This window comes from Epinephelus moara, chromosome 21, assembly GCF_006386435.1.
Source record: "Epinephelus moara isolate mb chromosome 21, YSFRI_EMoa_1.0, whole genome shotgun sequence".
Lineage (NCBI taxonomy): Eukaryota > Metazoa > Chordata > Actinopteri > Perciformes > Serranidae > Epinephelus > Epinephelus moara.
In genome coordinates, this window is record NC_065526.1 from 12303513 (window position 1) to 12315425 (window position 11913).

The following is an 11913-nucleotide window of genomic DNA, read 5'->3' on the forward strand; positions in this document are numbered from 1 at the left end:
TCAGGTTATTACACTCCAAAGAAAACATATTTTCTATATTTCATTTCTGCCAATACATCCCTCTAAATCCCACATACACTGAACCTGTCATGTACCCTCTGACCATGTGAATGGGTCGTGGCAGAAGAGAAGAACAATGCAGAAGTTCCTAAAATATTTAGGATTGAAGTTGCTGATCAGGATGAAAGCTCTTTGTTACTGGGTAGAAGACCTTTTAAAGTGGACTCTCTGAAGCAGTTCTCAGATGACATAACGGACTAAGTGGGTCAAATTATTGATAACCCCCAGTGTCGATCTGTTTGCCATGTTCAGTTCCCATCAGCTACACAATACTGACAGTTACCTGAGCTGGCATGATTGACAAACAATTTATTTAAGTCTTTCAGCAGTAAAGGCAATCAGATGATCAGATGGAGATTAAAACTACGCAGTCAGTACATTAAATAAAATGAAAATGTCTTAACAGGTAACTCAGAGCTCCATTATGCAAATTACATCTGTCTAGCAAAGCACCTAAAAGCTGTAACACACTGACACTGATGGTGTGCAGTCGTTCAACTGGAAGCCAACCTTATTTTTGTGTCTCCATTGTTTTTAAAAGAATTCAATATCACCTCCTTTAATAAACGTTATCTAATCTATTCAAATGAAAATTGTTAAGAAAATGAGTCGGCCTCTGCCACGTAAGATAGAATCAACTCATCCTTTATGAGTCTTTTTATTCTCTTTCTCCTCTGGCTTCTTATTTTTTTCAGGCACTGCCTCCTCAGTTCCTTCATCCTCATCTTCATCTCCTGCTTCTTCAGGTTCCTCCATTTTATCTCTCTCTTTCTTCTCTTTGGTTTCTTCGTCCCTGGCTTTCTTGCCTCTCCTGTCCTTTAATTTCCCTTTTCTTTGCTTCAAGAGTTTTTTGTCTAGTAGTGGCTTGTTTCTGAGTCGGCTTGATGCTCGTGCCTTCACTCCTCTCTTTCCTCTTTTGACTTCTCCATCATCATCCTCCTCATCATCCTCATCATCATCATCATCATCAAGGTCTGGCAGCCACCAAAACATGACGTCCCATAGAGATGTCTCGGGCTAGAGGTGAACACAGTAGTTGAGACAATACAAACTATGGTACATGCACAGCTGGATGATAAAAGTAAAACAGGTGAATCCATGAGTTACATATATCTGTTTTTACCTCTGGTGGTAATCCTCTGTGTCGTAATGTGCCTGATCGCCTCACTGTCAGTCCAACTTCTTCCTCCTCTGCCATCCCCTGACCACGCAGAGTTTCTGTGTTTTTGAAAAGACACCACTCAGTCACAGCGGGCATGTCAATTTGTAACTGTGGTCCTACTTTTACTTTACTTGCCATGAAGCCTCTGAAAACCTGAGGTGAGCACCAGGATGGTGATGGCCACAAACAGACAGCGGTTGAGGGTGACATTCTCCCACGGTGTCTCAATCTGGGTCTTGTTTTGGACGGGCACTGCTTTAAGCACAGGTGCTGAAGGAACTGCAAGACAGAGGAGGAGAAGCTTTTATTGAAATTCAGCTGTGGTGAAAGAAGTGCTGATATGTTTTACCTAAAAGTAGAAATACCACAGTGTAGAAGTACTCTAATTTTTTACTGAAGTAGAAGTAAAATGATATTAGCATCAAAATATAATTAAAGCACCAAAAGTAAAGCACTGATTTTGCAGAATGGACCATTTGAGAATAATGCGGCTGTGGCTCAGAGGTAGAGCCTGGTCGTCCACTAATTAGAAGATAGTTGTTTGATCCCTGGCTCCTCCAGTCAGCATGTTGAAGTATCCTTGGGCAAGATACTGAACCCCAAAGTGCTCTCCTGTGCCATCGGTGTGTGAGTGCGAGGGAATGGTTACTGAGACGCAGGTGGTCCCGTGTATGGTAGCCTCAGCCACTAGTGTGAGAATGTGTGTGTGGATTGGTTTACCATTTACATAACATTGTTAGATTGTCATATAATTATTGATGTTTTGTGTGCACATCACTTTAATATTACAGCTGGTAAAAGTAGGGCTAAATTCATATTATATCACGATATCTAGAGAAAATTAAAGCTGCAAGCAGCGATGAACGGGCCCTTGCACCTTTACGCAACACGAGGGTGCCGGCAGGAAGCCGGCTGGCGCGACAGTTAATTTTTCTGAAAGTCCGACACTGCACGCAGGAGTTAGCTGGCATATCCCTCATATCCTAACATGTCATTTCCTGTTGCCAATATGTGGCGCTGTACTCCTTACTAAATATTGGGATATAGATGTGTTCCTGACGGGACTGTCATCAATCCTGTGAAGTTTGGGGAAGATTGGACCACATATGCTGGAGTTACAAACCACTTCCTGTCGCATGGCTGCACATGGAAGTTAAACGCCTTGCCACAGTCACACAGTTTGAGGAAAACTGAAGCCTGTAATAACTTTCCTTCTTCAAGGTCATTTGGTTTGAAGTCGATTGGATAAAATCTCTAGGACTAGTTAGTTAATTTACGAGCCCTGGATATGGGCAAAAATGCACAAAAGTGGCACAAGTAAATTCAAAATGGCGGACTTCCTGTTGGGTTTAGAGCATGACTCCAAGAGGCTTTTTTGTACGTTGTAGAGTGTTACATGTGCCTACCAAGTTTCATACATGCAGGTGAAACCACCTTCGGGGGCTGTCTTTTGAAAATTTGTTGGGGGCGCAACTGAGCCATTTTTTGCAACCAAGCATGAATCCCCCCAAAAATGTAATTTTTCACCACTTCTGATATGTCTGTAAAGTTTCATGAGTTTCTGAGTATGTTAAGTCCCTGTCAAAGGCAATTTATTTATAATAGTAAGAATTCCTTGCACCGCATAGTGCTCGGGCCCTTATAAAAAAAAGAAAAAGAACAATGCTATCAGTCAAATTCATCTTAAACTCTGTTTATTGTGCATTTTGCCTCTTTTTTTGCAAATGAATTACACTCAAAATGCATATGTAGGGAGGTGGAGAGAGAGTCTGTCACCATAGCTGTATAAAAGCATACAAATAGAGCAATTACACCTAATGGATAGTGAAAGGCAACCAGATGGTGTTGGGGGAGAGAGACAAAGTGAGAATATTAACATGAAATCAGTGTTTCATTTATATATAGGCCTATGCATACCTGGGTAGGTTGTGAATTTCTTTTTTCCCTTCTAATGTAGTGGAGTACAAGTATATAGTTGCATGAAATGTAAATAATATATGCACGCTACCTCCAAATTGCACGTATGTACAGTACATGAGTAAATGTGCTTAGTTGCAGAGTAAACACTGAGAGCTCATAAGGCTTAAGGACAGAGAGGACTCACTTGTTCTGGGTAAACTGGGTTCCTTGACTAAAGTCTTGGGTTCTGCTCTAGGCTGCTGTGGAAATGGAGCCATTTCCTGTTGTTAGAACAACATGTAGTTTAGTAGAAAGCGTGTATTAGGGATGTGAACAGTGAAAAATTGCTCATGCTGGTTGTTTTCCAACTAACCTCTCTGACTTTCCTTGTAGCGTACATTTCTGAAACAGACAGATGGAGATTTACTGAGGGGTGATATCATAAAGCACAAACAACAGTCTCAATCTGGAATTGATTTATCCACATTCATTTAATGTACTGTATAATCAGACATTATTGTTGGCTGACGTGCTTTCATTTTATTAACCTTTCATTTCTACAAGTCTTCTGTGCCAAAGATTTTTATTACAGGCAGGCATAACTGATTAACTAAGAGTCTGCAGCCATCTCAGCTGCTCCATGAGACTGTGCATTGAGCTACATGCTAACATCAAAACAAACATGCTCCCAGGGACAATGCTAATATGATGCTTACCATGATCAACATCTTTGTTAAGCGTGTTAGCATGCTAAAATTTGCTAATTAGCACTAAGCACAAAGTACAGCTGGGATATGTTTATTTAATAGGCGTAAGCACTGGACAGTTAAAGGGCAGCTTCGGTATGTTTCAACCTGGACCCTATTTTCCCATGTTTTTGTGTCTATGTGACTAATGGGAACAACACGTTTTGAAACTGGTCCAGTTTTGAGCAAGACTGCCGCAGACAGCAGCAGTGAAACAGGCTGCAATGTAGTCACCTGGGGCATTTGTGCACCATCAATTTACATCCACTGAAAGTGCTTGGTTTGGGCACGAACAGGCTCAAAATATTATGCTGATTGTCTGACAACATTATGGAAAGGATCACTACAGAGACAGATTTTTTTGTTACAGATTAAGATCCTTTTTGTTTAACCAAAAACAGCCCAAAAATTGCTATTGTCAAACCGACCAGATTCCATTTAAAAAACTGTAATTTATCATCGTGAAATATGCTTCATTTAAAGCTGATATAAGACAAATAAAACTACAAAAGCCATCTCAGTGTGTCTTTTCCACTGTTTCAAAAATCACCAACTCTGCTTTGGTTGAAAAAACCCTTGATTCACCCAGTTAGATGTGTAAATACGCTGGCTCTAACTCAGGCTAAAATGGCTGTTTATTTAAATGGACTCTGGTGGGTTTGGCGATGGCGATTTTGGGGCTGTTTCTGGTTAAACAAGCAGGATCTTACTCTCTTAAACACAGGTCTGTCTTTGTGAGAATCTTTTTCATACTGTTGTCAGACACTCAAGAGTACAATCTGAGCCAGTCAGTGGCAAAAACAAGAAGTTTTATTGGACGTAAGTTGATAGTGCTCAATTGCCCCAAGTGGTGACACTGGGGCATGTTTCGCAGATGCAGGTTGCAGCAATCTGGGTCAATACTGGACCCCTTTCAAAAATGGTTGTTCGCATTAGTCACTCAGACACAAAAATGTAGGAAAATAGCATCCGGGAAAAAATACCAAAGTTACCCTTTAAAATATTGGGCAAATTAACCTGATAATGGCACTAATTGTAAACTCATGGGTTCATCAAAGTGTCTGTATAATGCTTCATAATAATTATGTTGTTGTTGAGACATTTCTCTTAAAACCACAATCTCATGGTGGTGCTTTTAAAAAGTCTTTTAGCTTCGTCCTCTGAGGACCTTCAAAAACTCAACAAAATTATTTCAGTCTGGGCCAAAGTGCTGGCAAATAAAAACACACTCTCCCTCATGGTCTTTTCAGACTTTAAGAGCTCTGCCTCAGAAGACTTTGTGTGTGTTTGTAGAGAGCGAGGCTTATTACACCCACCATCCATTCAGCACGGCCGAGCTGCATTATCACTGTGTTGCCTTTGACCAGGAGTCATATTTCAGTGGCTCTCTGTGCTGCTGCCCCCAAGTATTTATAGCGTTGTACAATATATGTACAATGGATGAAGGCTTTTATGTGCAGGCATTACAGATTCTGTGTGTGTGTGTGCGTGTGTGTGTGTGTGTCGCCACCTGGTCTGCGGGTCTGTCGAACAGGCTTCTGTGGAGGAGGATCTGCTCTTGGTGGCCACAACTCCTCTTCAAATGTCTCATAGCTTTCGTCCATTCCTTCCCTGAGAGAGAGAGAGAGAGAGGGAGGAAGATGGACGTGGCTCAAAACTGAGTTTGTGTGATAATGATTTAGCAGATTTAGAAATGTACATGTTACACAAAGCTTTGCATAACGAAACAGGCTGAACTCAGAGGCCAGTTGTTTGTATTTCTTTGGAAATGGTGTTCTCTCTTGCCAGCTGTTACTTCCAGAAACAAAACGATTCAATGGATCAAAATGTCTTTCTGTTCTCATCAGTATTCTTTGTACTAGTTGAAAAAGTTATTCCCATTGTCTCATCAGTGTTCCATATTGGCTGCATGAAATGATACAAGTAAAAGGTCAGCTTCTCTAGTTTATGAATGAAATTGAAGCAGTTTCTCGACCTTCACATTTACAGATGAGTGCTGTGAGGCCCTTATGTCTTACATGACATTTCTACACGGACATTGAGCTAATGTCCTAGCAGCCCTATAAATAGATGAAGCAAAGCCACTGGAGAGACAGATGGATACACGCTGCATATAAATACACAAAAAAGAAAAGGGCTGATGTATGATTATACCCCAGGCAAGCCTGTCCCTGTGATGAAGCCTAACCTTTGACCCTGATCAAAACAAGGACCTACCTGCCTCGACATCTGGGGTCCCCGTGGGCAGCGTCGGGGAACCTTTGTCACAGAGCCTGTTGTTCCTCTGCAGAGATGGCAGCCGAGTCACGCTCTGAAATGTCTGACAGCCAAGCACAGGTGCCGGAGAATGAAAAAACAAAAAAAGAATTGAGTGTCAGTCAGAGGCGTTGACTGAGGGTTAGGGTTGACATTAACATGTGCCGTACAGCTGTCAGATCTCAGGAGAGGGCCGAAAGGGTTTGAGGAATGTCGCACCTTAAGCCAAGTTTTGCAAAACTCGGAGTCATAACACTAAAATCTGTCATATACATCCATGGATGGATTACTGAACAGGCCTACTGGTCACAGGCCCAGGGGCCCAAAGTGTCAGGCCCCCCCTGGCCTTCACCTGCAAAATATATCCCAGATTTTCATGTATTAACCAGGAGGAGACTCAAAAAGACCACAAAGAGAATCAGAAGAAGGGCGAAGAGACAAAAAATGATTACAAAGACACACAAAATGACCAAAAAAGACACAAACTGATCTAAAAGAGACACAAAATGACCAAAAAAGACACAAAATTATCTAAGAGACACAAAATGACCAAAAAGACACAAAATGATCTAAAACAGACACAAAATGACTGCAAAGAGAAACAAAACCACAAATCGGTGCATGAGAATAGCATAAGAAAAAACAAAAACAAATCAACAACAACAAAAAAAGAGACATCATCACAAAGTCACTGTGTGTCTTGCTCCTGTGTTAGAGAGCAGTGGGGCCTTTAGCATATCCGTGCCCAGGGGCCCATTCTCTTATAATCCTTCCATGTATCAATCCCACAGATTTTAAGCAACTAGGGCAACACTCCTTGAAATAAATTTGTAAAACCTGGCTTTTAAAAGATAGAATGAACAGAGTTGTGTCTGGTAAAGCTTTCTCACTTTTAGCTTGACAGTTTGGACACTATAAGGACACTCTTTCCTCTCTCACCAGCAGAGAGCGCCACTGTACTTGAAAGATGGAGTTTCAGGCTGCTCTGCTCCTCAAATGAAGTCTGTAGTCTGTCAGACAGACTAGCCGTCACGCAGATTAACAGGAGGGCTGACACATTTTCTCTTTATTGAGCTGACCATCGGCCGCATCCTCTGTATCAAACACTTCAGACACATGCAGCCATTTTGTCAGTCGAATTACAATCCTGATGTTGCCTTGGTGCATCTTTCATCAGCAATCCTGTCAACTGAACGAGGCAACTGAATGTTTTTATACCGTGTGTGTGTGTGTGTGCGCGTGTGCCTGTGGATGTGTGCGCATGTGTGTGCATGTGTGGGTGTATATGTGTGTGTGATGGAGGGGGCCATTAACAGGGAGCGGTGTAAACAGATGTAAAGATGATTGGGTTCTATCAGGGTGAGGTGGTTGCAGGCCACCTTTATGTGGGAGGGAAGAGGAAGTGTTGGTAAACAGACTTGTGGCGATGTTGATGACTCATACCTTTGCTGGGACTCTGCCCAATTCCAGCTTAATCACACATTGCTATACCCATCAGTAATCACTTTGAAGTGGACATAAGCTCTGTAACCTTTTGCCGTGGGTAGACTGACAAGGCCCAGGTCTCAGATAGTAGCCACAGCCGCAGCGTATGACGTCATGTACGAAAACTGACACAACCGATCTCTGTCAGTTGAAATGCCTCAACAGCTATTGGATAGATTGACATGAAATTTGGTTCAGACATTTATGTTCCCCTCAGGGTGAGTCTAACAACCAGTGAGTCTCTCATTTTTCATCCATTGTCATTATCAGGTCAAGATTTCAATTTGTCAAATATTGATTTATGACCTACTTTGTGTTTGGTGCTGATTAGTAAATGGTACTTTGCTAACACAACGTCATCTTCTATTCCCTTTAAAAACCACCTGTGTGCCTGCATCTGGCACACTGCAATATACATGGTGGATTCAGCAAACTGGAGAAGTGAGTGGTGCAGTGAGAGCAGTGATGTCACTGCAGCAAATATCATGAGACATTAAAGCAGAAAAACTAAAAGCTGTAGTTATAAACTTGACAGAGGAAACAAAGGTTAACTTTTAGCTTCTGAAATAAACAGTGAAGTTATGCTGCTCCTTGTGTGTAAATGCGCAGTGTCCCTCTTAAAGGGCAGTCAGACAGCAGCTCGGCTCTGCTCCATGCTATGTTCACATTTTAGGGACTGTAATTCAAATGTCCTCATTAATGATGTATTGTTTCAACACCTGCAACCCATCCATCAGTCCCTATGTGTGTAACAAGCAGAGTGTACGCACTTTGGGAACCCAACTATTTAAGCACGTCTTACTGTCTGAATAATGCGCCCTTTATATAGCAGGAAAATACTCCACCTTTCTGACTTATGCCAGGTGTGTGTCTCAAATCACATACTTCCGTTAGTACACTTCCATGTAGTATACTATGTGCACTATGTACTCATTGGCGTAGTGCACGAATTTCCACAGGGTATCCTAGTGTTGCCTCAAACCAAACACGGCCGTTGTGCACTCACCGGAAATGACGACCACATATTAGCTAGTTAGCAAACTAGCATTAGCATTCACGTTATCGTTCGTGGTACCAAATCATCACAGACTGCTAAATTAACCCAATAAACATAGTGCTGGCTTATACCTGACAACAGTATAGTGGTGCTTAGTGCAAAAAACACATGTATTTGTACAATGCAGCGACGTTCACGGTCGCACAGTCCTTGGACACTACTTCCAGTTTGAAAAGTGGTCCCTCCCCTTCAGCTATACGTAGCCAAGATGGCGACTATTGAGGGTGAGAAGTGTCCATAGTTCCACACTCAACTTGTTTACTGTTTTGAGTGCACCATCCGGGTACTCATAGTGCACTGCATTTTTCCACACTTCTCAGTGTGAACGCACTTATGCACTCAAAATATTAAGTGTAAGTACAGAAGTACGCAATTTGAGACACAGCACAGGTTTTTGTTGGTTAATCTGCTGTCTCAGAATATCAGTACGCTAACAATGTGCCTGACCACACCTCATTTTAAGAGCCAGATGTGTGCACGTATTGGCTACTTACACAACTAGGTGCTGGTCATGATAATGACAAATGTGTTAGTCTGAAATGAGCAATGACTGTCGCGCTGGGCTGTGCATCGCTTTGCATTGGGTACAAAATAGGGCCCACAGACTGTATAAAAGAAGTGAACATAGCCACCATTTTGAAGCTTCGAATCTGACATTTTGTCCATCACTATCTTGGTGTTTTCGAGCCAGAAGTGACCATATTTGGACAAGAGGGTGGAGCTGACTGAGAACCTGAGGACACCGCTATGGTAGCGACTTGTCAATCACAAGGTAAGCATGCCCTAATGCTTTGATTAATTGACTCTAAATGGGACCATATTTGCAAAATGGACATCAAGCTGTATTGATAAAGATTTGAAACTAGTGACTGAAACCATAAACTCATTGGGAAGATGTTTTCTGAGGTGAGAAGTTGGGTCATTTTCTTACAGACTTGTTGTCAGTCCGACTTCCTTTTGCAACCAGTGGAGTCGAATGACAGTAAAAACAAAACACAACATTACAACCAACCATTCAAAATAAGCTTTACAAAATTTCATCATAACAATCAAATTTCAAGGTTGAAAATGTTTAATTTCACAAAATAGCAAATCTGATTTTTTTTTCAATCTTATTTTTCAAAACACAGTATAGACATACAGGTGCATCTCAAAAATTAGAATATCGTGAAAAAGTTGAAAAAAATAAATAAAAATTGTATATATTCTGGACTCACAAAGACCTTAGAAGAGCTCTAATCATCTAATTAACACAAACCCCCCTCAAAGGTTTCCTGAACCTTTAATCTCTCAGTCTGGTTCAGATGAGCTGAAGGCTGCTATCAAAGCAACCTGGGCTTCCATAACACCCGAGGCTGGAGGGTTCTTGCCTCCATGCCGCGCTGCATTGATGCAGTAATTTGCGCAAAAGGTGCCCTGACCAAGTATTGAGTGCATAAATGAACATACTTTCCACAAGGTCAACTTTTCTGTTTTATAAATTATCATTTTTTGATTGGTCTTATATGTGATTCTTATATTTTGAGATACTAGATTTTGATATATGAATAGAATAGAATATATGAAAGTTTCAGTTTTTGAATTAAATCAAGGGGGAAAAAACAACTTTTCCATGATATTCTAATTTTTTAAGATGTACAGTATGTCCTTGTTGCTGCCATAATTTCGTAGTCAGTCCACAGCTGACCTCAAAACATCTCACATTCAACTGAAGTTCATATTCTTCTAAAAAAAAAAGTAATAGGGTAAAAATAAAATCCAGTGTCTAATGAAGTGCTGTGTATATGTGCTTTACGTTAAAATCTAAACCAACCCTTCACAGGTTTTAAGCTCTCTTGTATAATATGTTATGCATGTATGTGTTTGTGCTTTCGCTCTCATTTTTCTCTATACAGACCACACACTGAATAATATAGTGACATTATGTGTTCATTTAGTGTTATTCGGGCTTATAATGAGCTTGTCTGCAGACTTAATTGACCAAGTGCACACTCTCACCCCTCTGATTTGTCAGTGCTTCCACCATAATCTCAAGGATACCGCTTCATCACTAGTTAGAGTGCATCATCTGAGGGAACAGCTCTAAGTGAAAAGTGCATTTGATTTGGATAAATTAATTAAGTATTCCAACATTAAACTGAGCCTTCAGGTTGAAAGATTTCCTCCTAAATGTCAATAAGTAATCTGAGTTGCTTCGATCTTATTCTCTGCGTGTGTCAAGGTTAAAAAAAGAAAAAAGTGAAACTCTCCCAAGTTTGGGCCAAAGTCTTTAAGAATGTTTCAAGGGCAGCACAACCCCCGTGTGGACACGTCGTGCCCAATAAGGTGAGCAAACACCGCTCGCGGACATCTTCGTTCCAAATTCAATCACTGGAGGGATCCGAGCCCGGTGAAGCTCTCTGTCCCCTTTTTGTCCTTACATAATGGGGACTGTGCTCAGAGGACACACTGACCGTCCAGCACCCAGTGGGAGCTGCTCTATGCCCTCGTACACCGAGGAGTATGGTGGAGCGTGAAACAACATTAACTGTGAAGTCTGTCCCTACTCACAGACCTGAATGACTTACAGGGACTTTAATTAGTGTGGGATTTAATTGCTTTATTTTGGTTTGCAGTTGTTGTAAAGGAAGAACTAATGTGTCTTTATAAAGCTAACACTGACAGATGATGTGTCCGAGCTGGAGACTGGAGACTTTGCCTTGAGTCAGACCTCAGGCCTCAGTATGCTTTAAACAAAATGCTTGTCTGATTGTATCACAGTGACAAAATCCTTCTTCCTTTACACCTGCCCAACGTCAGTTTCAGAGGGCGATGTCAAACAATTTTTCTATCTTTCCTAAACTTACGCTCTGACGAGACTGTCCTCTTCTAAAATATGACCCCACAGGGCGTTATTAAAGCAGAAACGATGACCCATATTTACGTTTTGCCAGGGGGCGGCCTGTGGTGGCTATAGTAATTCTTCAAACAAGCACCAGACTTACACTTACTGGCAACTTTATTAGGTACACCTTGCTAGTACCAGGTTGGACCCCTTCTGCCTACAGAACTGTCTTTATTCTTGGTGTCATAGATTCAACAAGGTGCTGGAAACATTCCTCAGAGATGTTGGTCCATATTGACATGATAGCATCACACAGTTGCTGCAGATTTGTCAGCTGCACATCCATGATGTGAATCTCCCGTTCCACCACATCCCAAAGGTGCTCTGTTGGACTGAGATCTGGTGACTGTGGAGGCCATTGGAG

At 41.5% G+C, this 11913-nt stretch overlaps 1 protein-coding gene across 2 annotated transcripts; it reads right to left on the reverse strand.

The window, feature by feature from the left end:
• Positions 1 to 64: 64 nt before the first annotated feature.
• Positions 65 to 6189, reverse strand: LOC126382563 (junctional sarcoplasmic reticulum protein 1). Of its 2 annotated transcripts, XM_050032497.1 has the most exons (7): positions 6085 to 6189; positions 5378 to 5478; positions 3495 to 3523; positions 3327 to 3402; positions 1358 to 1501; positions 1184 to 1278; positions 81 to 1077 (listed from the first exon to the last, which is right to left on the reverse strand). In XM_050032497.1, exons 2-7 carry the CDS (start codon positions 5469 to 5471, stop codon positions 700 to 702), a joined length of 816 nt encoding a protein of 271 aa, XP_049888454.1. In that variant the 5' UTR covers positions 5472 to 5478; positions 6085 to 6189; the 3' UTR covers positions 81 to 699. The 2 variants fall into 2 exon arrangements, with proteins under 2 accessions (XP_049888455.1, XP_049888454.1); XM_050032498.1 differs by lacking the exons at positions 3327 to 3402; positions 3495 to 3523 and having other exon boundaries at positions 65 to 1077.
• Positions 6190 to 11913: the final 5724 nt, after the last annotated feature.